The 26,427-nt window shown below is 41.8% G+C and overlaps 1 protein-coding gene across 4 annotated transcripts in view; it reads right to left on the bottom strand.

Annotated features, from left to right (window-relative positions):
- Nucleotides 1-9,334: 9,334 nt before the first annotated feature.
- The window catches only part of ORC3 (origin recognition complex subunit 3), a 39,765-nt gene continuing 22,672 nt past the window's right edge, over nucleotides 9,335-26,427 (bottom strand). For 2 of the 4 annotated variants that reach the window (XM_086798768.1, XM_086798762.1), the window contains 7 exons: nucleotides 21,572-21,831; nucleotides 21,219-21,305; nucleotides 12,420-12,495; nucleotides 10,591-10,638; nucleotides 10,320-10,447; nucleotides 9,883-10,047; nucleotides 9,335-9,765 (listed from right to left, as the gene is read on the bottom strand). In XM_086798768.1, coding sequence (XP_086654894.1) covers nucleotides 9,669-9,765; nucleotides 9,883-10,047; nucleotides 10,320-10,447; nucleotides 10,591-10,638; nucleotides 12,420-12,495; nucleotides 21,219-21,305; nucleotides 21,572-21,831 — 861 coding nt within the window. In that variant the 3' untranslated portion in view covers nucleotides 9,335-9,668. Of the gene's footprint in view, nucleotides 9,766-9,882; nucleotides 10,048-10,319; nucleotides 10,448-10,538; nucleotides 10,639-12,419; nucleotides 12,496-21,218; nucleotides 21,306-21,571; nucleotides 21,832-26,427 lie in introns of those variants that run through there. The other 2 variants (XM_086798763.1, XM_086798771.1) reach the window with 2 other exon arrangements.

Genomic DNA, 26,427 nt, shown 5'->3' with positions numbered 1-26,427 from the left:
AATTAGAAATTTTCTAGAAATTATTTTTAGAAACCCTAAAAATTTGATATTTATAAAATATCAATGGTATTTTGACAAATTAAATTGCTAAAAAGTTTCTGGAAAATAATAGGTTTGGAATGCCATAAGATAGGTTTGGTGGAGTTCAATTAGGAAAAATTTGGAAAAAATCATGATAATTCTTTTTCTCGAGAATTTAATATTTTTGAGATGTTGAAGTACGTTTTCTCGTACTGACATTAGGTAGATGCGGGTTATTCGCATATTATTAATACGATTGTAGCTCGTATTAGTAGATATTTTTGTTTGGATTAATTCTAAATGATGTCCATGATTTTTTACCATTGTTTAGCCATTCTTTTTGGACATGTTCCTTAATTTCTTTTGATGGCTATAAATTGCGTTCAAAGTTTGTTTCAACTTTGACACTTTTCCATGATAATTTTACACTTATTTAAGTGTGGTCTATGCTTAAAGTTTTAAACCTAAGAAAAATTCTATCATAGGTTCGTTGATCTGTTTGTTTTGGTGGATTTTATTGGATGTTTTCCAAGTTTTATATGGACTCATCAAGTTCTGCCCAGATCATTTGTGTTTAGGGTTTTCTTATTGAGTGCTACATACATGTGTTTCACTTGCTTACTTTGGAGTTTTGCTTGAACGACACAACGTTCATATACTCCGGGAATTGATGAATTTTAATGCTTCTCTTGGCATGATTGATGTCCATTAGATGGTATGCATTAATTTTTATGATCAACTATGGTTTTCATGGATTCGAGGAACTTCTATGCTTTTATCCATGGTTTTATAAGGATCTTTTGATCTTTTGGATAATTTCATGTGCTTTGAAGATAGCATTTGCCTTCGTTTTTTGCACGTAATTTTGGACTATGTTCCTTGTACTCTTGTACATATTCCAACTCGAATACCTAGTTGCTTATGTATCTAGGTGAGTTATTTTTTTACCCTAACTTATTGAGTTTATTGGGTAGTTATCATTAGAAAGGTGCCAATAATTCAATTTCTTTTCTAAATGATGCACTCGGAAAGAGTTATTCCTTGATGTGGTCTCAGGTATATAGAGACAGATTTTAGTATGTGAAAGTATGGGATAAGGCCATCTTATTCCTTTTATACAAGATTTTATTCATATTTTCCTAGACGGCATACTAAGGAGTTTCAAATTGTTAAGGTATGTATGGGTGGTATCATGGTGGTATGGGACGCTAGTGATCCCTCACATATATTATCTTATGGGATAATTTGGGCTCAAGATTGTTACTTTGCTTACATCACTTAGCATGTTGACCTCAACATTCAAAGACAATCTCATTTTCTAAATTCACTAGAAGTTATAGTGTGGGCATTCTCTAGAGATAAACTTCTTTTATCTATAGCCTGCATGTTTTGATGAGTGTAATCTCGTCGACATTTTCACTTGTTGAAATCTCTTTCTTTAGAGTTCAACGAGTTTATCTTGTTGTGTTCGAATTAAGGAAATTTGGATTTTTCCTTTGTGGGCATTTATTTCTCTAGTTTCGTACTTTAGGTGATTTATATAGTCAACCTTATTGTTTACGGATGGACATATGTGACTCATCGAGACGCTTATGAGCACAAGGGAAAAACCCGAGCTCCTACATATAAATGTACAATGCCACCTTAAAGTCCATGTGCAATGTGCTTCTATATACAAAGTACAAAGAATAAATGTGCATGATGTGAAGTAATGTGTGAAGTGTCCTAAAGTCTATAGGCTATATACAAGTCTAGACAAAATTGATATGACGTGAGATGTGCTAATCTCCAAAAAGAGAGGCCGCCGCAACTCCAAGTTCTGATCGCAAAAGTGTAAACCGAGCTTCATGGAGTCCTTTGGCGAGAATGTCTACAATCATTTGATCAGTTGGACAATGTTCTACCATTATTGCTCCTTTCCTTACTTCATGTCAAACATAGTGATAATGAACTGCAATATGCTTGGACTTGCTACGTAGTCCTTGGCTAGACTAATAGCACTTTGGTTGTCACATCTAAGAGGAGAGCTTGAGGAAGGAGAATGACCAATATCAGCAAGCAATTGTCAAAGCCAAACCAATTCACGAGCTGCTAAAGATGCAGCTACATATTCAAACTCTGTAGTAGAAAGTGCATTGATTTTGTTGGACCCATTAGTTTGTTTAGTAGCACATCCGTCACAAGCTCGATATGTGATCGTGGTGGCCACATATTATTTCACAAAGTGGGAAGAGGCGAGGGCCTCTAAATGAGCCGATGCTCGAACCACAACCAAGTTCTTATACGAACATATCATTTCTAGATTTGGTTGCCCACTTGAATTAGTTAGTGATTGAACACTTACTTATAGGATTCCTTGTAGTATATCACAAATCATCACGTTATTACCCACAAGAAAATGGTCAAGCAGAGAGCACCACAAGACTCTATGTGCTATTTTGATGAAAACCTTAGAAGCCAGTTACACGGATTGGGAACACAAGCTGACTGCAGCTCTATGGGCATATCGTACATCGTATAAGGTAGCGATGGGGTATACTCCCTTCCACCTAGCTTATGGCATTGATGCAGTGATGCCAATGGAGTTTTTAGTTCCAAGCCTGTGAATTTCAGTATAGGAAAGGCTTACTGAAAATGCACTAGTGCAAGGGATCATGAGGACACCCCAAGGATAGAAAGCAATATTCCAAGCAAGCCCGCACTCAGCTTAACATTCAAAAGCGGTGGGTCCGTAAGGACTTACTAGCAACACATGGCTACTATCAAGGGAGTGCAACAGTATGGATACCACCCACAGACCCACCCAAAATCCTATGCTGTGAGCACATTCAAGACAACATAAGAGACCAAGAACAAACAAAACCAATCCACTACTAAATCGTGATAAAGAAGAACCAACATTGGTCTGGCAAAAGAAAGTTATTCACAATAAGGTAAATAGGGGAGTGTGACACCACCAATGTCATCCACCAAGGAGAAAGAGCTAAACCAAATTATGGACCAAGGTAAATAAGACGTGCATTCACATGCACAAGAAACATAACATGTTCACCAGGATTCAGTGGATTCACTCCTCAATTGGATGGAGGGAAAAATCCAAAGCTCTCACTCTAAACTGAAGCGTTGTAACAACAAATACCCATAGGTTCCAAAGTGCCCCCCCCCCCTCCATTGGTTTACATGGCAATAAATGGAGAAAGATCATAAAGGTACCCATCCCCAAGCAAGTGGATACAAGGTAAAAAAGTATGCCTCTCATGCCGTGAAAGACGTTCATTTATTTCACGTGAACTATTCTCCTTCTTTGAATGCATAATATGTAGCCTTGGTTGTTTGAGCATATAGGAAGCCATAGGGTATCAAAATTTACATGCATAAGGGATCAGACAGTTTGACGCCGTGAATGGGTCTAAGTTACTTCACGCCGTGAAACACTCAGAACTGTTTCACACCATGAGACACTTCAAAATGGTTCACAATGACTCTAGCACTTCATGCCATGAAACGGTCACAAGCCCTCCACCTATCACAAGCGAGCATGTGGCATTCCCATTTAAGTTGGCCGTCGGGACCGACGACTGAATCATAAATATTACTTCTTCCCTTTTTGTGCATTCTTTTTCGACCTCCTCCTCCTTGTGATCTTGCTGCATTCGATCTTCATCGCGCTCTTCATCGCCGCCTGTTGAATTGTGTTCGTGGGGCGTTGGTGTGCACTGCTTCCTCCTTGCTTGCGACTGTCACTCTCAAGTAGGAGCACGTTATCCACCTTTGTTTGTTTCATTCGTATGAATAAAATCATTATGGTAGAGATTGAATCGATTCATATCTTATCAATCGATTACATATGTCACTTCCCGCTTGTTTTGTTGTTGTTTTTCACAATCCATTGAATGTAAAAATGTTCATCTCTTCCCAAATTGATTCACAAGAACACGAGATTTTAAACCCGTGAAATAGCAGTCTGCTATTTCATGACATTCACACCCACCCCTCAGGGTGGAATAACACTGCACCAAACCCTTGAAATTAGTTGTTCATACCACATCTACATCATTAACCCCTCTTCCCCACTAATAATCATGACCCACCAACCTTGCTATCTCATGTGCTAATCCCTTCACGGCTTAAGCATTTCATAGCTTTAGCCCTTAACGGCTTTAACTTCTCACATGCTAAGCCCTTCATAGCTTAAGCATCTCACGTGCTAAGCCCTTCATGGCTTTAGCATCTCACGTGTTAAGCCCTTCATGGCTTAAGCATCTCACGTGCTAACCATCTCACGTGCTAAGCCCGTACGGCTTAAGCATATCACGTGCTAAGCCCTTAATGGCTCTAGCATATCACGTGCTAATCCCTTTCACAGCTTAAACATCTCACGGTTTAACACCTCACGCACTACTATTTCACAACTTGCACCTTCACGAATTAAAGCTCATTCCCACAAACACCCGTCATTGCTCACCCCACTAACACCCTTTACATCAGTACACAAACACACACACACACACACACACACACACGCATGCACCTTTAAAAAGGTACCACGACCTCCTACCGATCATTATGACTGACGCTCTTTTTAATGTTCCAGATGGCTTCCTCCTCGCTACATTAGATCGTGAAGACACTCAGGCAAGTTCAACAGGGTCGCCACCTCCAGTGGACAGGGTCGCTAGTGGATAGAAGGAAGAGAGCATCCCGAGGTACTAAACTCAGCTATCTTGGGCCATATGCGCAAAAGTTTCAGGGCTCTATAATCAGCACAGATATACAAATATCTCATGACGATGAAAAGATTTTACTCCAGTACCATATCCCAGAGTGCTTACAGATATTGGATGATACAAAAGTCAAAAACAAGCTGGAAAATGTGGGTCTTGGCTGAATGGTATAAATCCTCCCCCGCACTATCAGCACAAACTTATGTGCAGAGTATTTGAAGACTTATGATAAATCTACCAAGAGGGGTACAATGACAAAGTTAAATGGCACAACTGAGCAAGTCCTCATATCACAGAGGAGCTGATATGCAATGCTCTGCAGTTTCCCCCACTATTCTCGATACATGCACACAGTTTTCAACAAATGCCCACCATGGAAGACATGTTGAAGAGGGTTTCTTATAACTCCAACATTGTGGAAAAATATGATAAGGGATGAAGGAGATGAAAAGGCTCGCAGAGCCATGTCCATGCTCATGTAGGTTAAACCCATGGTGCACATGTATAACAGGGTTCCCCTACTCAGGTTCTAAACCATACATAAATTTACACAAAATTCGGAATGCATCGATTCCCTTCAATTTCAAAACTATCTCGCAATATTTTGAAATATATTGCATGATTATTAAGTCCCTCATGAAGCATCTATCCCCCTCACACCATGACCTCTGAAGCTCGTTCATAGGTAAAAATTCCTTGTGGAATGTGCTCTCAAACTCGACCCAAGGGCGAGGTTGTCTAGCACTATTGGCTAGGCTCTTCCACCATTTGTATGTCTTGCTTGTTGACAATAGCAGGCTGGTCTTAACCACTCTATATTCCTCAAGTGTATGCCTAAGATTATGTAGGTCATACCATTTTTGCAAAAATATATTGACTGCATCCTTGTTGCATTATTTTTCCTCCCCTCAATGACTGCTTTACAAAGGTAGAGTTCAGTACCAAATTCTTATTGAAAGTCATAATAGTCCAAGTGCTGGTCATCTTGGGGCACAAAAGACCTATACACTAGTTAAAAGACAATTCTATTAACGTAGTTTGTTCAAGGACGTCCAAGACCTTATGCTAAAATGCAAGAAGTGTCGGGTCAAAAAGCATGAGCGTCTCAAAGTAGGAGGCTTGATCCATCCATTGGATATTCCCAAAGGAAAATGGGAGTATATTTCTATGGATTTTATCACACTCGGATACCTAAAACAAGTTGAGGATATGATTTAGTTTGGGTGGGGTTAGATAGGCTTACTAAAATGGCCAAGTTTATTCCTATTATTGCCTCATGTACCTTGTTTCATGGCCTATACAAGATGGATGTATTTGAGAAGTTGCAGCATGATGCCCTCTCAGTCTCTACGACTCGTACTATGAGTGATGCAGAATTATGGCATGCATGATTTGGCCATCTGAATTATGGCAGTTTGTTATGCCTTCAAAGGCATGATATGGTGTCTGAGTTGCCAAGACATGTACGTGAGGGGTGTTTTATATGTGCCAGGCATCAAGAAGAGCTTGCTGTCAGTTTCAGCCTTAGTCTTGTCAGGCTTGATGATGAAATTTATGGATGATAGATGTATAGTTCATGATAGAAATGATGGTTATTCTATCATTGCCTCAGGTACATTGTTTCATGTCCTATACAAGATGGATGTATTTAAGAAGTTTCAGCATGATGCTTGCTCAGTCTCTACTACTCGTGCTATGAGTGATGTAGAATTATGGCATGCAGGATTTGGCCATCTGAATTATGGCAGTTTGTTATGCCTTCAAAGGTATGATATGGTGTCTGAGTTGCCAACTCTTGAGACCCCTACTAGACATGTATGTGAGGGGTGTATTCTTGGTAAAATGCAGTGGGCATCATTTCTAAAGGATGGATCTATGAGAGCTGTTATGGTGTCTGAGTTGCCAACTCTTGAGACCCCTACTAGACATGTATGTGAGGGGTGTATTCTTGGTAAAATGCAATGGGCATCATTTCTAAAGGATGGATCTATGAGAGCTGTTAAGAAATTACAGCTTATATATAGTGATATATGTGGTCCTATGAGGACACCATCTATTGGGGGATATCTCTATTTTGTCACTTTTATTGATGATTACTCCAAATATAGTTAGGTGTATCCATTAAAGCAGAAGTCAAAGGTTTTTATATGCTTTAGGTACTTTGTATCCATGGTTGAAAATGCATGTGAATCTAAAGTTGGTACCCTTCGTTTAGATTGAGGGGGGGACTATATGTCCAAGGAATTTTATGCATATATGGCTGAAAAAGCCATAAGGCATCAACGTACAGTGCCATACACACCTCAGCAAAATGGTGTGGCTGAGAGGAAGAACAGGTCTCTCATGGAGATGGCACGATGTATGGTGAAAGCCCAAGATTTACCTCATGGGCCCTGGAGCGGACAGAGCCGACGCCTTCTGTGAGGAGGCTGCCTTGTGATGACTGGGCGATGTGGAGCGCAACTGCAGACGCAGAGCAGCGGGCAAGGAGCTGTAGAGGGGAGCTGCGTCGACTGTATTTGAGAGGGAGCCGTCTTGGTCAAGGGTGACGGGCTGGCGACAGTGGAGGGCGCCAGCTGTGAAAGAAAGGCAGGGTCCTTGGTGAGTGCGCAGGCAAAAAGGCGGAGACGCAAGGTTGGCAAGGGGAGCCGCAAAAGAAAGGATTGGAAACAAGTGGACAGAGAGAGATGTTTGGGAGCCACTTAAGTGAAGAGTCGTATGGTTGGTGGACGTGAGAGAGGCTGGATGCCCAGGAGGGCTCGCGACCAGTGGAGGTTCGCCGTGAAGAAAGCAAAGGGAAAACCGTGACTGGATAGAGAAGGACAGGTGTTGCTGCTTGGCTGTGGGGCCGGTAGCACTGCAGATAAGCTGCAGTCAGGTGGCAGAGGATCAGCACAGAGAGAGAGAGAGAGAGATGATGGTGTAGCTGCTGGCGACACATACAGAAGTGATGGGCTGCAGAGAGAGTTGAGGGTTAGCTGGTGGGGCGCCTTCTGAAGAGAGAGTGGCCGGGTTCTTTCTGGTGTGATTGGCACAGCATGCAGGTGAGAGGCTCGCGGTGATTGAGGATGTGGTGTATCCTCATCGACAGTGACAGGTCAGAGTGTTGATGTGTGGTTGGAGAGGCTTGGTCGTCAGACGCAAGGTCGTAATTCCTAAGGTGGTGTGGCCGTGGTGGAATTCCCTTGGCAGTAAATCCAAGCCTGAGAGTTTGTATGGTTGTGTGAGTAAGGCTTCTGTGTCGGGAGAAGCTTGTATGGTGTGTTGACTCGGAATATAATTGCTGGGTGTTTGCTTTGGTCTATGGTGCCCCTGTTTTGTGCTGTCTTTCTCGCGTGGGTGGTGTGGTGAACTATGTGAGAAGTATTCCAGCCGGTGGCTGGTGGTGCCCCCGTTCGTGTTGTTGTATCCAAGTTTGCGAAGGGCTATAGAGACGGTGGTTCTTTTTTCTTTTTTTCACCTCACAGCAAAAACACACTCTTTCCCCCTACACACTCACACATACACTTGTACTAATGCAAACACACTCTTTCCCCCTACACACTCTCACACACATACACTAATGAAAACACACACTATCTCCTCCCACACAAACTATTTCCTACATAGAAATTCTCAAGCTCTCTCTCTCTCTCTCTCTCTCTCATGCACACGCACACTCACATAGAAACTCTCTCTCTCTCTCTCTCTCTCTCTCTCACACACACACACAAATAGATTCACATATATATAATTTTAATTAATTAAATTTTAAATTAAATTTTAATGATAGAGATGAGTGGTGAGGTGTGTTCACTGTCAAATAAATACATCTTACATGTAATCTCTCTCTCTCTCTCTCTCTCACACACACACATATGCACATGCACACTATTTATATATACATGCTTACATACCTATAGATACACATACATACATAATATATATAAGTGTGTGTATCTATAGGTACGTAAGCATGTATACAAAAATTTCATTGAAAGATGTGAGATGAGATCTTCTTAGATTCAAATTCAAAATTGCATTGGAAGATGTGAGATTTGGCTCCTCCTCACGCTTGCAGGAGGAGTGGTATTTTGAATTAGCCCCACCTCCTTTGCTTGCAAGAGGAGTGGTATTTGGTATTTTGAATTAGCCCCACCTCCTTTGCTTGCAAGAGGAGTGGTATTTTGAATTAGTCCCACCTCCTTTGCCCACGTGGAGGGAGGTGGGGTTATGGTTAATCTTGTATAGATTTTTGGTGATTAATTTTTAGAAAAAAAATGAAACATTGATATTGTCTTTCCCAAAAAGTTATCAACAAATCAGAGTGGCGCAGCGGAAGCGTGGTGGCCCCATAACCCACAGGTCCCAGGATAGACACCTGGCTGATTTATAGGCCAACTATGAAATAATCACGCACAATAATTTGGGCCAAAAGATTATTTTTAGCCGTTTAGTAGACGATCATCACGTTTGGCAAAGTAGACGACATAGATTTTTCTCAAAATTCACAATCTTTCGCCAAATATGACAGAACGAGAGTTTTAGCCATTAAGACAATCATTATAATTCCTGTAAAATTTCAGAAGGCCATACAGTACAGAGATGTAGTTCTTGAACCATTTAATAGGCTATGGTAATGGCATAAACAATTGATTCCAATGCAATACAATTACTCATTTATATGCGTCACTTATATTCATCACCAAAAGTTCCAAGCTCACCACATATATGTTAGACGAATTCATTGTTTTCTCAACAGGACCTTCTTACCATCAATAAATTTCAGAAAATCTAGAGAAGGTTGAGATACGAATACTCAATAATCAACTTCTCAACATCAAACATTGGCCTATGGTCTATAGAAAGCTGAAATCATGAGGAAAAACCATCTATATCTTCATCATGAAAGAAAGGGCTTCTTGGCTGTACATCTCTAAATTGTCAAATTGCAAGCTGTACAGAGTCGGACCTCTTCTTGGTTGGCATCCGAAACAGACCCACCAATTGGAGCTCTGAAGCTGCTTTACAGAACCTGGCTCTGATTTGAAAAGGTTAAGGCAACCCACAGTAACATCAGCCTTCATAAAACAGCACAATGAAAACCAATTAGGAACACGCACACAAAGACCGTGATCCCTGTGAAGAAGAGGGATACTGGACCAAGGTTCTGTCCACCTTCTGAAGGTCCTTTTTGGGGCTTTTATTCCCTTTCCTTTTTTTCACTTGCTCTTCACCGGTTGGATGGCGTAAGACAGTGTCAAATGATTGATACAGATCAAACAAGTTGGCCTGATCGCCATGTTTTTGTGCCAGGCAAAATCTGCAAACAAAAGACATGACGTAATAAGACAGTGTCAAAGGTGAGGGTTGATCCCTCCCATGGGCTTTTGTTTATCTGCAAAACCTGTTGTGCACACATGGAGAAAAGCCAGAATTCAAGCTCTTTAGGGTCTTAACAAACATCTCTACCCATCGGACAGGGTGGAGGGGTTGGACAGACAGGTGAGATCCAGCGGTGGGTTATGTCTGTAAAGCCCTTACTCTATCCTGCTTTCAGTCCATTTACGGAGGTTAAAAAGATCCACAACTTACAAAATGGAGCTGTCATTCATTGAGCCTGATAAATCACCATCATTTAAACAACAGCATTCACACTGCAAAGTTGTCGGTGCATACTGAACATTCCTCTGAATAACCCTCCGAGGCTCACCAATCAAAGCCTGCAAAGAAAACAAAGCAAAACAAATTTGATGCCATTTGCACGAGTCAAAACTAGTTTGTTTTCATGAGTCTAAGGTTTGATGGATTAACCTAAGGGTGGTGAAAGAAGAGCCAATTATGTAAGGGACAATTGATGTAGTACATGAAGGTTTGTTGCTTGTCCGTGCCTCTTAATGACGGCCAAGAGGAGCTGAAATGGATGGAGAAAATGCAATTACTTGTGATCTTGTGCAATGTCCATGTGGTTCTAAAAGAACAAGTATCTCACACTCATACACACTTCATAATTATCGCATGCATACAGAAAGCGGAATTTGATATCATGTGATGTAGTGATATTAAGAGCATGCTCTGCACATGACACACCTCTTTGAGGTTATGTTGAAGGTGGCGGGCTTCACATCCACGTGGTACACATGCCAGTTTACTTGACTGCTGGCGTTACAATCATGATACATGAAACCACATGCAAAACAGATGGAGATAACAGACAAACACACCGACTGATTGACTGATAGGTAGGTACGTAGGTAGGTAGGTAAGTAGGTAACTTTTAACCACAGGCAGCCACATTATAAACTATGAGACCGTTGAAAAGCTTAGACCAATAAAGGTCTTTCAAACACCAAAAAACAAAAGAAAGCCAACTACATGCCTAGAGTCTCCTCAGCTTCAACCAATAAAGGTCTTTCAACTACCAAAAAACAAAAGAAAACTAACTACATGCCTAGAGTCTCCTTATGTTCACATTAATTGGTGATGAAGAATCCATTGTTGCTTTTGGAGTTCTGAACTCTCATGAAATCTCACCCTTCTCTTACCACCACCCACTTACCTATTAAGCATGCTACCTTCTCCACCTTTGCTTCTTTTCAGCAGTCCATCACCTCTCAAATATGTAAAGGCTTTTCAGCAGTCCATCACCTCTCAAATATGTGACGAGCTAGCTCCCTTAAAGTCCTCGCACTTGCAGAGAAACACCTAGGCAAGAGAGCACAACTGACTAGAGTATACAAATGCCAACAGGTGCTTGGCCTCTACACCAATCAAAGGAGACATCAATCGCACCTCCCAAATCCCACACTTCACACTACAGTTATGCAAAGACTGCATCTATAAGTTGGTGGGCAAGCACTAAGCATTGTAATCATCGTTGCCAAGGCTTCCCTCATGCAGAGCAATCACATCCACCTCGTATCAATAAGAGCACCATCAAGTCCTAACACGAGCCAACCTCCTCAATTTCCATGTGCAAGACCACCAAAAGCACTAGCAAGAGCCTTCCTTCGCACCTGGCAGCAGGGTCCCTTCCTCTCGGACAGAGACAGCGACCTCACTTGGCATTACAGGCCACCGGTGTGGCCTTCCCCCCCACAAACACTTGTATGAGGTAGTTCCCTCCCATAGCGGCCAGGCATGGAGGGGACTACCCTCCCCAGTGTTTTCCCTCTTTTAGAGACTCTGAGCATGTACTTCATCCTGTTGGCTGGTTTTTCATATAACTAATAGAAGGATCTTTTTCTCAGAAAACTAACAAGAGACAGTATACAATGACCACCATCAACTTGCTTCAGGCCTTCAGGGGAAAAAGAGAAGAGACGGAGGAATAGCAGACAGTCATCCCTCAATAGTGTAATGAATCAGATCCTAATGCACGATTTTAATGCTTCCTTGATTTGCAAATGTAAACCGGGAAATATAAAAGCATTAGAATCTGATTCATTACACAGAAGAGGGAAACCGAATGACTAACTTCCCTTTCCTTTCTCCCCTGAAAGCATGAGGCAAGTTGCTTTACCTAGCATGATGTGGAGCTTGGCCACCGTGTCATTTCCTGATTATATCCAATGGTACATACATTGACTTTATGAAAACCTAAAGTTGGAATTAAAACATCTACTTGAAAAAACAAGCTTTCAATGGTTGAAAAAATACAAGACTGACAGAAAAAATAGAATGGTAAGAACATGCCTGTTTTATGGCTGCCACGTCCCTATGGCATATGATTTCATGGAATGGTAAAGACTCCAAGGGAATAAGATGTTCTCTGCAATAAGGCCACTAGTATTGGTTCAACATAATTTCAAAATCACGACATGAAACTACTTTTCAAACCCAAAAGATACCTTTGCAGCATAGTGGCTACACCACAGCAACCGGAGAGAATAAACCCAAAATCTATAGCTATACAACATGGTGGATACATTCAAATGCACGCATGCACACACGGGTGATAACTAGAGAGAGTGACTTGAAAGTAGCACACTTTATTATGTGCTTGGCAAACCTAAATATACATGATCTTGAAAGCAAATTGCTTTCTTCCAAAAATAAAAAACAAAACATGTTTTCCTCTAATTGCTTTTTGTTAATCCATAACAAATATCTCCAAGTAAGAGCTTGTTCGTATGCCTTCTAGATTTTCTTGAGCTTACACTCTTCAACACTCCCCCTCAAACCAAGTTGAGATGATGTTCATGTCTTCTACTCCAAGTAGTCGTCGAAACTTTTCAAACTTCTATCTTGACAACGCTTTGGTGAAGATATCCACAATCTGATCTTCAGCCTTCACAAATTTTAGATCAACTTGACCTTATAGCACTTTTTCTCTAATAAAGTGATGTGCCTCAATGTGTTTCGTACAAGCATGAAACACTAGATTCTTTGCTAACTGAATGAAACTCATGCTATCACTATATATAGGTACTGGCTCTTTCAAGGTTATCTCTAATTCTGCTAAGAGTTGTTGCATCCATGCAACTTCACATGCTGCTTGTACTAAAGCTCTATATTCTACTGTTGTAGAACTAAGGGCTACTGTAGGTTGTTTCTTTGATATCCAAGAAACAAAATCATTTCCAATTGAACAACACATGTATGTGGTGCTTCTTCTTGTCGATGGATCACATGCCCAATCTGCATCACAAAATATTTGAAGTCTAAACTCATCTTCACACCAATAGTGAAGTCCATGATTTACCGTGCTTTTGACATATCTCAAGATTCTTCTCACTGCATCCATGTGAGGTTTCCTTGGGCTCTGCATAAATTGGATTCCCACTCCAACTGCATGAGCAATATCTGGCCTTGTAACTGTGAGATAAATGAGTTCTCCCACAAGTTGTATATACAAGTTTCATCCTAAAATATTAATCCTTTGTCCACTTCAAGCTTCACATTCACCTCTAAAGGTGTGGTTATAGGTTTGCAATTTGTCAAACCATATTGCTCCAACGTGTCCATGACATACTTTCTTTGTGAGAGCATATATGCTTTTTCTCTTTTGATTATTTCCACTCTAAGAAAATATCTTAGCTCTCCCAAGTCCTTCATGTTGAATTCTTCACAAAGTTGTGCTTTTACTTTTGCATTCGCTTCTTCATCATTCCTTGTTAAGATAAGATCATCCACATAAAGTACCAAAATTATAATGTTACCTCTTCTATCTTTACAAGGAGTGAAGGATCTACATTAACTGTTTTGAAGCCAACATTTCTCAAATAATTCGAGAATCTATCAAACCATGCTCAAGGTGCTTGCTTTAATCCATATAAAGCCTTCTTTAACTTGCATACATGTGTTGGATGATGTAGGTCTTCATACCCTTGAAGTTGTTCCATGTAAACCTTTTCCTTCAAGTAATCATTGAGAAAGGCATTTTTCACATACATTTGATAAAATATCCAACCTTGATTTGCTCCTAAAGCAATGATGGTTCTCACCCTTGCCATCTTTGAAACAGGTGAGAAGGTTTCTTCATAGTCTACTCCATAAGTTTGTGTATATCCTTTGGCAACAAGTCTTGCCTTAACCTGTTTATTCGAGTTGTATTTGATCCTATAAACCCATTTGCATCCAATAACCTTCATGTCATCTTTGTATAATGTAAGATCCCAAGTTTGATTCTCTTAAAGAGCATCAATCTCTTCATCCATGGCTACTTTCCACTCATGGCTTTGTATAGCACCTTCAAACCTTTTTGATTCTTCCAATTCTATCACCTTTTTCATATAAGCATAATGTTTAACGATAAAAGAGTCATAGGTTAATCTTTGAACCGGATGTCTTACCCTCTCTGCATGATTGTTAGCTAGTGACATGTGCTCTATGTGCCTTGCGCCGCTCTCTTACAGCCTGCGACTTCTTGCTATGCTGCTATCACCTCACTGCTAGATACTCAGCTGAAAGACAACATCCGCACCTTGGCTCTAATACCAATGATAACTAGAGAGAGAGTGACTTAAAAATTTCCTGGCACACTTTATTATGTGCTCGATAAACCTATATATGCATGATCTTGAAACTAAATTACTTTCTTCCAAAAATAAAAAACAAAACATGCTTTTATCTAATTGCTTTTTGTTAATCTATAACAAATATCTCTAAGTAAGAGCTTGTTCCTATGCCTTCTATCTTTTCTTGAGCTTACACTCTTCAACAACAAGTATATGCAATTACACAGCAAATGCATACATAAAGAGTGTAAACAAAGGCCAAGTTTCTTGTTTAAAACATTTTGCGTCTTTTAGCTGAACCTTTACATTCCTTTGAGGAGGTGACTCTTCAAGCCCATAGTAGGGGGAGGCAAGTCCCTTATCAAGTAATGTCCTGTGACAAAGGGGAAGTGTTTAAGTTCAGGCTGTAAAACTAGTCACTCACAAGAGCTTAAGCTGTTTTGCACGTTAGGATAGGTATGTACTATACGCAAATGGAAAGAGTATAGAAAGTACTAATTAAGATAAGAAACATTGGACATGCTACCTTTTATTCAATGGTAGGTACCTACATAATTATATATATTATGCTATAAAGGGAAAATGAGCATAAGCCAACATTCTCAATCCACTATATGATAAGGTCTATGTACTATGAGCAAGAAGAAGAAAAGAAGCAAGCAACTGATTTGGGTGCAAGAAGAAGAAGAAACTTGACCTAATACTATCTGTGGCATCACCGTAGTCGCCGCCATAGCCAAGGAGGGCTCCAAGCTCTAGTCACCACCCAACCATAGAGGAATATCTATAAGTGTCCACATTGCCGGCTTATATAGTGGCCCACCTACCCACACTAGCCCGGCCGGCCCCGGTTCTCCAACCCGGGCGCCTCACCCTTGAACCCCAGACACACTCCCCATGTCTAGTCGAGCTCCACTGCCGTTACGGGCAACTCACACATGCCGTTACAGGCTACGTGACATTACCCCCCCTAAAGAGTTTTCGTCCATGAAAACAAATTGGGAAAAGTTGTTGATAAGCGTATTTAGTTGTTCATACTTGAGACCTTTTCTAGTTTATCCTTTCACTTAACAAGTGTCTATCGATACACAGTAAACCTCGTGTTTCAAACTCTCAACTAGAACTTCAACGCAAACTACGTGCCTTGGTTTTTGCATGCCACTAGCACAAAAGTTAGATGTACTTGAGATGTCTCCGAGAACGCAAGTTTGTAGACTATGCCACCAACCATTTATAGACTACGCTACTAAATATTTGTAGACTATGCTACCAACTTGTTGAATCTTCTCCTGGCATAGCTCTACGGCCATAAGAGATCTAGACTAGATTCTATAAAACAACATAAATGGACCAAATCTAGTCATGAACAACAAAAACAGATTTCAAGTTGAGAGGTACTCCTCTCGTATGCACAAGCATATACTCTAGAACCTCATTGGGTTTCTAGTTTGACCACCATCAATCTACGGATGGTTAACCTCACTCTTGCTTAGAGTGATATTTAACCTTTGAAAATTTTCCTTCAAAGATGACTACCAAACTTTCTATCTCTACCCAACACTGTATCTCCGGACAGGCCATATAGTTTGTAGAGATATTTGATAAAGAGCCTTTCAAACTCAAATGTTTTCACATCTTATTAGTCAGTCAAATGTTGACCTTTTTTACCTTTCCCTTATCGTCCACGAAAACGGTTCAAAAAGTTGTAAACAAGTGTCTCTGTGTAGACCATATGGTCATCTACATCTGTAACTCCCCTAAGTACTACAACAGGGAAAGTAAGACACACAGCATATATTTTCCTTAAGTACTACGACCAAGGAAACATGCAACACTTATGTTTCATCTGGAACACCAAACCATGGTTGCCACTTGCAACACTCGTTTCATCTGAAACACCAAACCATAGTTGCCACTTGCAAGTTGCAACTATGAAAGATGCCAATAAAACACAAATTGCTACTAAGGTATCGAATAACATCATGCCTTTAGTATACACCAAAAGTTCTCATAGCATCAAGAACCTCATAATGAATGTACTCCGACATTCAAGGAATTCCTTTGCATGTTCTACCACATGGACTTTAATTCAACTAATTTGCGCAACTGTTACAAGTCTTTAGCAAATTGTTCTATAATGTGGTAAAGTTCAATTAACCTTACACAGTTTAAGAAAAGCTACAATTTGTGCAACTGTTACAAGTCTTTAGCAAATTGTTCTATAATGTGGTAAAGTTCAATTAATCTTACACATAGTTTAAGGAAAGCTACACTTTCCTCTCTCCAAAATTTCTTATGTTCTTCCACATCTTGCAAAATGAAGATGATTTCCACATAGACAGCGTCTATGTGATGTATAGTATCTATGTACTACTAGAAAATAAAGAGTAACGTGCACCAATAAGAGTACCACTCCCAGCCCACGAGTAGATATATGCCTATCCACATGTCTACTCCTACAACCACTTTGGTTGCTTGGCAATACATATCTATGTCTCTACCGCCAACCATCTCGCTTACGGACATGTTTATGGATCATCTATGGTCACATCCAAAAGTTAATAGCAACATCCAAACACCTCTTCAAGTGTGGTCTCACTGGACACCTCTACTATGTGAAACAATATCGTAAACCATTTCAATTATGAAAAATGGTTTACTATAAAGCAATAAATGAGACTTTTATCGCGTATTCAGTCTATATATACATATGCTATGATATGTGGATTAGGTATGTCTCCAACACACCTTACACTGATAGACAAATAAAATCAATCTCTGTACTTTGAGAGTGCTTTGACATGAATAACACAACATCCAACTTGTGTTCAATACCAATATGAAGTCTCGTGTATAACAAATCTTTGTTGCCTCCCCATCACAGTGGCAATGCACTACCTACCCGTAGGTGGCAATATAGTACCCAATCGTACTCGATGACAACAAAAAATAACTGCTCTTATACGCACTTCATAAACATATTACAAAACACAAGTTTGTACAAGTGAATCCTCTTATGTCTTTTGGTAAAGTTGGACTTCGCCACTTATCCCGTCTATCTTAAATACCAAATTCTTTCTCAATTAGGCTAAGTAACTCCATAACTTTACAAGCAACTCCGTACTCGTGGATACACCCTTCCCGAGTGGGAATATCCACAGAGCCAACTTTAACAAGACACTCGAGCCACTTATTGCGAAGTGCTTATCTAGATTGACTCAAAACCTTTGGCACTACGACAGAAAGTATGGGGTATTCTAGCACCCAATTGTTGTTGATTCAAAGACATTCAATTAACAACTATGTCAATCTCTAAACTCTACAGTTAGTATCTAACCATGAGTCCGAGGCCATGATAGTGGCCTTAGACTTCAACCCTCAATGTGAATATAAATAGCAAAGTCCCTAAAGAAGTTGCTCAAAACTTTGGGGTACCACCTCATGGCCATCTACCATGCCTGAGCATAGCGTGAAAACAATTTCACGCATACTGAACTACACACTAAGGTTTAGCACCAAATTGACAAGGTCAGGGCTATATCTAGAATAACAAGCACCTAAGGTTTATGACTTTCCATAAAATTTGAGCTCGTTGGAAGTCAACACCTATATCGGTTAAATGAATCGATCACTTTCTTTTGGTAAATTTATCACCCCCATTTGACACAAGGTCAAGCAGGCATGAAAGATCTACTCCTGAGCGCTCCGTCTCAGTACATAACCCAAGAGATTCGTCTAATCACTCTGGATCAGCGCTCACTCTTCTCGTAGATACCTCGACTAATCACTCTGAATTAGCGCATCTTTCTAACGAGGACGGTGATGATTGCTGGAAAGTACGCGTGCATACAACAATACCATGCCAAAGTATAAAAAATGATCAAGATAACTGCTAGACATTCCATAATAGCATCAATATCAAGATTTGTGTAATCACTCCAGATTAACGCCAAATCTAGTGTGGTTTGCCTCTAATCTCTCCGGATTAGCTTCAAACCTTGAGTTTACTTCTGAACCATCATGTTCAGTCCTAAACTCGCCAGACATGTTAAGATCATGTTAAGATACTCCGCTAAGCTCTCCGGCTTAGCATTCCACAATCATGGTTTATAAAACTATGTTGGATCCAATGACAATAAATAACCATGCTTGTTTGGAGTGAAGTACTTCTCACTTTAATCAAGTAGTAACCCTATCACATGTTGGTAATGATCCACTCATTTTCCAATGCCTTGTAGCTGGTAGGTTCTACAAGGACATGAACTTTGCAACACTAAATAGCCCAAGCAAACTAAGAATTTACTTTTTTTAATTTATGAAAGTCATTCTATACTCCAAAAGGTGGATAGAGTAGCTCCATACTCTATTACAAGCCGCGTTGAACAATTAGACTGTTAACATCATGAACATCCAAGTTTCGGTAAACTCCGAATTGCAAGATCACTACAAACCTCACTCTAAGATTACTACAAATCTTAGAATAATTGATCTCTAGGACCATACACAAGTGCTTGCATCTCTACGGACCAAGCATAATATACATCGATTGTCTAGCAACAAACATTGTAGTTATCATACTCTCAAGATACTTATTTGAGGTTTAAAATATGGTACAATTCACAAGACCATATGAGTAAAATAACATTATTACTATGAGCACCACAACTTTGCTTATCGCTACAACACTCACCCGGATTGTACAAGCAAGTGACTCATGTGTGTTCTTGCATAATCATTTCATAAATGTACAAATTTGTTTAGTCATAGCTTCGTACAACAATGGCACCAATTTTGTGGCAACTGCGGCCATGAATCAAAATTCTTTTTTTTCGGCTATGCGAGAACCCTTCTCATAGATAATGCCATGTGTGACTACACACACTTGGAGCCAAAAATGTCAAATTAGGCTCCCACGTATCATGCCAAATACTCATGGTCAACACACGGGACCATGTGATTAGTTTTTCAATAGCTGCAGCTCCCGCAAACTATTTCCAGACTGTGCCACATTAAGGCCTCGCTTACTCAGATCCTCTTGGATGCCCATAGGCATGCACAAGAGATAAAAGCACTCAAATTCCATGATGTTGTCGTGTGTGACTACGCACACATGAACAATCAATGACAACGGAAGTGCGTACACTTGCAAATCTATGCTACCATGACAGCACAAAACTGCCTACACATGGCTACGTGTGCTATGGCTTATGTCATCATGTGTGTCTCACTTACACCCCCACACACACACATTTAAAGTATGTGCGAGGTTATGCTCCGTGGGAACCCCGTGGGAACCTCCCCCATTTTTTTTTCAATAAATAATTATTAAGGCTCTAAAGCCATATCTTTATCTTGTGGCGCTCGTGAGGCATCTGCTGGTTGGACGTGGCCCGAGTAGATTCTGCTCTGCAAACGACGGCCAAATGCTACGCTTGCTGCAGCTTTGAAGATATCCTGAGCATCGCCATATGCCGCTCGAAGCTTGCCAAGTACCGGCGCACTGCTATGGGAGGGCGTGTTTGCTTGTTGGCTGCTATGTGCAGGCGAGCGGTTGTGCGCTGCTGCGGACGACAGTACATCTACCATAAAGCTAGCACCTGAGGCCGTGTTGTTGGCCTCCATTTGGTCTACACAATGCTTACCACACTAGCACACAAAGCCGTGCTATTGGCCGCTACCTGGTCTACGCAGGCTTACAACACCGGCACACAAAACCGTACTGTTGGCCACTGCCTGGTCTGCTGCTGCTGATGGTGGCTGCTTGCCATGTCCGTCGGTTCTAGTGGCTGGGCTAGTCCCTTCAATGCTCTCCTCTTGGGATCCTACACACAGCAAGCACAGCGAACCACTCAAGAGACCTGTCACTGAAAATCTTTACTGCTCGTTTTCTGATTGCAGCCGCCCGTTCACACTCCCCTAGGTTTACTCCCAAAGAGTGAGAAACCACTGTCCCACAACTGGCTGCGTATGCGATATCTTCATCTGCATTCTCACGTAAATCTTGACCTTTGAATTGCAATCCTGGCCAGAAACCGGAGCAATGAGAGGACCGGTCTCAGACCCATTGCAATCTTGAACAAGCCCTTCTGTTTCTTCATTGAAGTCCCACTGTCCGTCTGCTGATCTAAAAGCTTGCTGCTGAACATAATCAATCCCAAAGAAACCCAACAGATAGATAAACGAGGCCATGACGACAATAATGGCAACAATATCCCCAAAACTCAAGATATGGAGGGGGATAAAGGTTCTGATCTTCTTCTCTCCCCATCTTCTCTGTCTCGTACAGATTTGCAACAAACACCTTCGACAACAGTCCTCTGACCCGGGCGCCTCACCCCTGAACCCCAGACACACTCGCCACATGCTCCAGTGTGTGGACTCCATGTCTGGTCGAGCTCCGCCCCCGCTAACGGGCGACTCACACATGAAGTTACAGGCTACATGACACTATCATAAAGCAAGCTATGGATACTGCATAAGGAAACAAGGGACTAGAAAACGTGGAAGAAATACAAAAAGAAATGAGACTGTATACCTCATCTTTTTTTCCAGCAAATTTGCAGCCATCTTACCATGCACTTTTGAATTTAGCTTCTTCCGTATTGCAGGATTTCCAACCATCCTAGACAAGCACAAAATCAGTCATGCATTTAGCACCCATCTAAGACCCTTTGGGCTTCAAAAAAGGGTTCAATATACAAGAGTTTACAATTATTTAGCTGAGACTTACAAAGCTGATTTGAGCTTACTATCAAGTTTACCATGAAGATCATATATTAGTTACAAAACCACTGTCGGGCCTAGCCTCAAGAGCAAAAACGCAAAAGAAGACAGCAGGTTCACATCACCCTGTCAAATGATTGCAAACTAGCATGAACTTCAGCTCACCTGCTTACATTCAAATGATCTGACTCAACGTCCATCATTGCATGGTCGGTAGATATTTCTTTTTCCCTCGATGTGTTATTTCCATGCGCTTCTGCATTCAAAGCCATGTTTCCTTGTTTCTCTTTAGAAGTCTCCTCTACACTTGATAAAAGCTTTTTGCTCCTCAGAGAGACATTGCAACCATTGGCATCTTCAACTATGCTCTCTAGTAGAGTTTCTGAGGTCAATTTGTGTAACAGAGCTTGAACTTCAACCCTCCACTGCAAGTAACATTAGCCTTTGTTAGCATGGCCATTTCTCCATAGTGAATGGTGTGGTTTTGCCATCACTTTCAAGCCATTTTACTACATCCAATGATCATATAACAGAAAGATTGGTGGTTTCAAAAAATGAGTATGATAAGCTTGGATAGATGCTGTAAAGTATTAAGCTTAGGATCAATTCATCCCAAACGACAAACCAAAAACTAATCAAATACAGAGCCTTACAGCTGAAAAGCTATAGGCTGTTTCTCGGATAATCCTCCGAAAATAAATATGTAAGACATCAAAGGTACATACTAATGCTGTTTTAGGCAGAGAGAGGAGAGAGTACACCTGATTGGGTCCCGAGTCCCGACTATCTACTTAAGGGCCCCCCACCGGCACACAGTGTACTTGCTTTACTACAAGAATTGTGTGCAGTACAATGGGTAAAACCTGAGTGAACAGACCTCTGTAGAACTTGAGCGCTTGGTTGACTTCAAGGCTGGCTGTTGGCATATTCTTGTACCTGGCAATGGCTGCGTTTGGACGGGCTGCACTAATTGCTTTTTGCTCCTGTGAAATTGAACATTAGCTGGTCTCTGATCTGCAAGAGCTGATTGCTGTGCTCCAGCAATTCGTCTTGCAACAACTTGAGATGGGGCCCACACCCACCTCTTATAGACCCCCATGGACCCCTTACTACTGGTCGGCCAGCCCTAAATGCACAAGACTTGCAAGAACAATAATTAAAATGCCTTTTGTGCTGCGTTTTTTTCATAGCCACTTCTACACCAAAACATCTTGTGATGACACAGGAGTACAATTGTAAAGTAGTGGAGGCCGTGGTCCAGGCCTTGGCTGCCCAGGCAGCCAAACTGGTGGTTTCACAACCACAACCACAACTCCCACCTCCATCTTCTTCTATATTCACACACCTACACTCTTCTTTACAACCACGACCTAGTGCATAACCCCAACCCACTTCTTCACCACCAAATGCATAACCACAACCCATTTCTTCACGACCACCCATGCAACCCACTCCTTCATAACCCCAACCTCCTGTGCTTACTCTTGAGCAATATCTTGCTAAGGAGGTGGCACAACTGCCGTGTAAGCATGAAGCAATTGGGCATCACCCTCAGGACTAGTCTTGAGATCCGACTCGAAGGGGAGGCGCGTGGAATTGGGCATCACCCTCAGGACTAGTCTTTAAATCTGACTCAAAGAGGAGACGCGTGTAACATGCGGAAGCTTCGGAGAAGGTCAGTAACTTCAATGCTCAGAAATCAGCACACTTTCACGACGGAATTAACGCACACAACTGAATGAAGATAAGCAGAAAATAGAGAGAGAGAGAGAGAGAGAGAGAGAGAGAGAGAGAGAGGGAGAGATGGAGAGGACACAGTATTGGGTCCCAAATACCCTCTGTAGGGCCCCCACCACGGATGGTGTATTTGCTTTATTAGAATGATGTGAATCTGAAAAGAAAATACAGAATTCTTGACCTTTCTTGGCTGAGAAATCTCTGCCCTTGACCTGCAATCCTTCACCCCTTTGCGTTAGCAACTCCTTGGCTGTCTAGGCCCTTGTTTGCTTGAGCACTTGGTGAAATATGAGATGAAACAATGGGATTGTGGGCTCCCTATTTATACTACTCCATAAAGGGCAGTCGGCCAGCTATAAATCCAGGCGGCCAGCAACAAATTGTCCCACGACTGATAAATCAGCATTAAATGCTGAAAAAATCAGTAAAAATGCTGCGCATCTCTGATTTGGCTGGCTGGCACTAGGCACCTGAGTTCCAAGAGGCTGGGCACTGATTTTGCAAGTCCCCTGGGGCTGGGCAGCCTGTATGGGCTTCCCCATACTTGCCCTACATCCCTCCTAGGGCTGGATAACCAGTCGGCTACCCCTGGCTTGCCCCTAGGGCTGTCCTACAGCCCTCCATGGCCTACCCATGGCTGGTGGGTATAGCCAGGACCTTCCTAGCCCTCATGGGGGTGTTTTCACACCATATGCCCACCCTAAGACTTGGGGTAGCCCTATGGGCTAGCCCCTTTTCCTATAATCAAACCCTAACTATCTACACAATGATCTGGCATCCGGTACCATTCCAGATACACAGAATCACTGACATCATTCCAGAGGGAGACTCACAGTGCGGACTGGCACTGTTTCATGTGCAGGACAGTGCACACCTGACCTTGGACTCCTGTGCAGGACAATGCACACCTGACCTCAAACGATTGGGATGGATCCCTAGCTGACTCGTCCCGGACTGGGCCCACATGGGACCAGTTTACCATCCCAGGTCCTGCACCTTTTGTACAGATATGTCTACGTGGCATCCAAGTGTGGGATGCACGTGACAACGCATTGAATAGTCTTGGAGTCTAAACAAGCAAAGGAGAACCAGGAGCGACAACGAGAGGAGGAGAACTGGCTAAGAGAAGACGAAAGACAACAACAAGTAGAGCACGAGGCCTTCCTCTTGGCTCTCAACCAAAGCACCACTCCAAGCCCGGTGAACCCTTTTCCGAAAGGGGTCACTTTCAATATGTATGATGGTAAACTCAACCCTCCACTTTGCACTCTTGAATTCACCAATTTGAGGCATATTTTTTTGAATTTGCCAATAGGGTCACTCACCTGGCCCTACAGTTACAAAAAACTGATGACGACAAGAAGGGGGCATTCTTGTATGGGATTGCTAAAACAACACCTAAAACGTATAGATGTTTGGCAGCACACTAGACATTATGCTGTCAAGCAGTGCCCCTTAGCTAGAAGTTAAGCAGGAGGGGACTCTAGTAAAGGAGGAGGAGCTCCTTAAGTTGCCCTTGCACTTTAGGAGGACACCCCGTCGTAATCTTGTTTGAATGCCACAGTACTGAGGACATTATCTTTGAGCAGCTTGCCCAACAGGCTTAGATAAATCATCATGGGCATGAGGATAGGAACCGGGTGATCTAATACGATCTACTGGGGCTATACACATGTAACACATGGATCACATGGGTAGGCCCATTGCCTACCAAGATGTAATACTACAGAGATCATTTCTTGAGATTCACACCAGATAGTTTCATACAAAGACCAAGTTATCTCGATGCCTTCATGTCCCATGCTATGAGGAGAGCCATTGGCCAGCTTAGGGCATCATCCCATAGACTTAAGGATAGAGACAGGCAAAGTTGAGCGGATACCCAGATATAGACTTTATCAAACAGGGATTGGATCAGAGGAGCACTATGTTCGCCAGTGCCTGGTCTACTCTGAGATCAAACTCCAGAGGAAGATTTCACTCACTATTCAAAGAGGGCTTGGACTCTTTCCACTGGAGCTCAGCCAACACAGAGAGTCACTACTCCAGGATCCTCACCCCCAACAATCCTCCTCTCACCTTACCATCACTAGTTTTTTCTAGCCTAGAGGGGTGGATAGGGAGGCACCAGACGCCATCACAATGGATACGGGAGCCTATACCACAGTGCCCCCTCGCAGAAAGCCCATGGGAGATTAGATCGGGCACACACACTCCAGAGAGCTAGACACCCTCTTCCCGTCGCACCCCAGCTCATCAGCCCAAGATTCACGAGATCCTGGCCCGCCATCGAGCAGCCTCATCAGCCCAAGATTCACGAGATCCTGGCCCGCCATCGAGCAGCCTCATCCTTACACCAGACTATCGACATCTCTAGCCATCTTGTATCACCCATGATGGACAACCTAGATTGACCCTTGACCAGCATACAAGGTTGATTGACTGTTTTTATTCAGCTCTCCCATATCCCGTCACTTATTGTACCCTATCACCCATGATGGACATCCTAGATGGGCCGTTGACCGGCATACACGGTTGATTGACTGTTTTTATTCAACTCTCCCATATCCATCACTTATTGTACCCTGTACTTGGCATAGTAGGATCTAGATTTTTCATCTTGTATAATCTCTGAGTCTAAGATCTTAGCTTTAAATTTTTACTCTTGCTTTTTCTTATTTCATCCATGACGAGATTTCATGGACACTATGTATACATCATTTTGGTCTTGTAACTATTTGGCTCTCCTAGCTCTATTTCACATGACGGAACACATGCTCGGACACATGGACAGGTGGAAGAAGACATGAGAATAGGGACCATAAGGTTTGCTCAAGAAAAAGTACCAGTCTTAGTCAAAATGCAAGAAAAAGCAAAAAGTCAAACTGGTTGACCACGAGCCAAGGGTGCCATCGGAACGAGGAAACTGAGCCAGATCAAAAAGCTAAAATGTGCTTTCTCAAAAAGCAACTCTAAGGCCAAAAACAAGGCCTTAAAGCCAAAAAAGCAAAGCACCAAAAGTTGAGTAATATTTTATCAATAAAAGTAAAAAGAGCAAAAGCAAAGACAAAAAGAGAAGAGCAAAAGCAAAGGCAAGCTTTTTAGCAAAAAGCAAGGCTTCCCCAAGGTATAAAAAGGCTTGAACCACTCCCTTCTCTTCATCGTTGAGGGTTGGAGCTAACTATCACCATCTTCGTGAGCAAGATTGTGGAAGTGTGCGAGAAGATCATCTTCATCATCATCAACACCATCATCACCAACGCTGCTAGATTACACCTCTAGAG

Source organism: Cibotium barometz, chromosome 1, assembly GCF_041138505.1.
Source record: "Cibotium barometz isolate CiBa-2024 chromosome 1, ASM4113850v1, whole genome shotgun sequence".
Classification (NCBI taxonomy): Eukaryota; Viridiplantae; Streptophyta; class Polypodiopsida; order Cyatheales; family Cibotiaceae; genus Cibotium; species Cibotium barometz.
The sequence above is the reverse complement of the archived record's forward strand: the minus strand, read 5'-3'. Positions and strand labels throughout refer to the sequence as shown.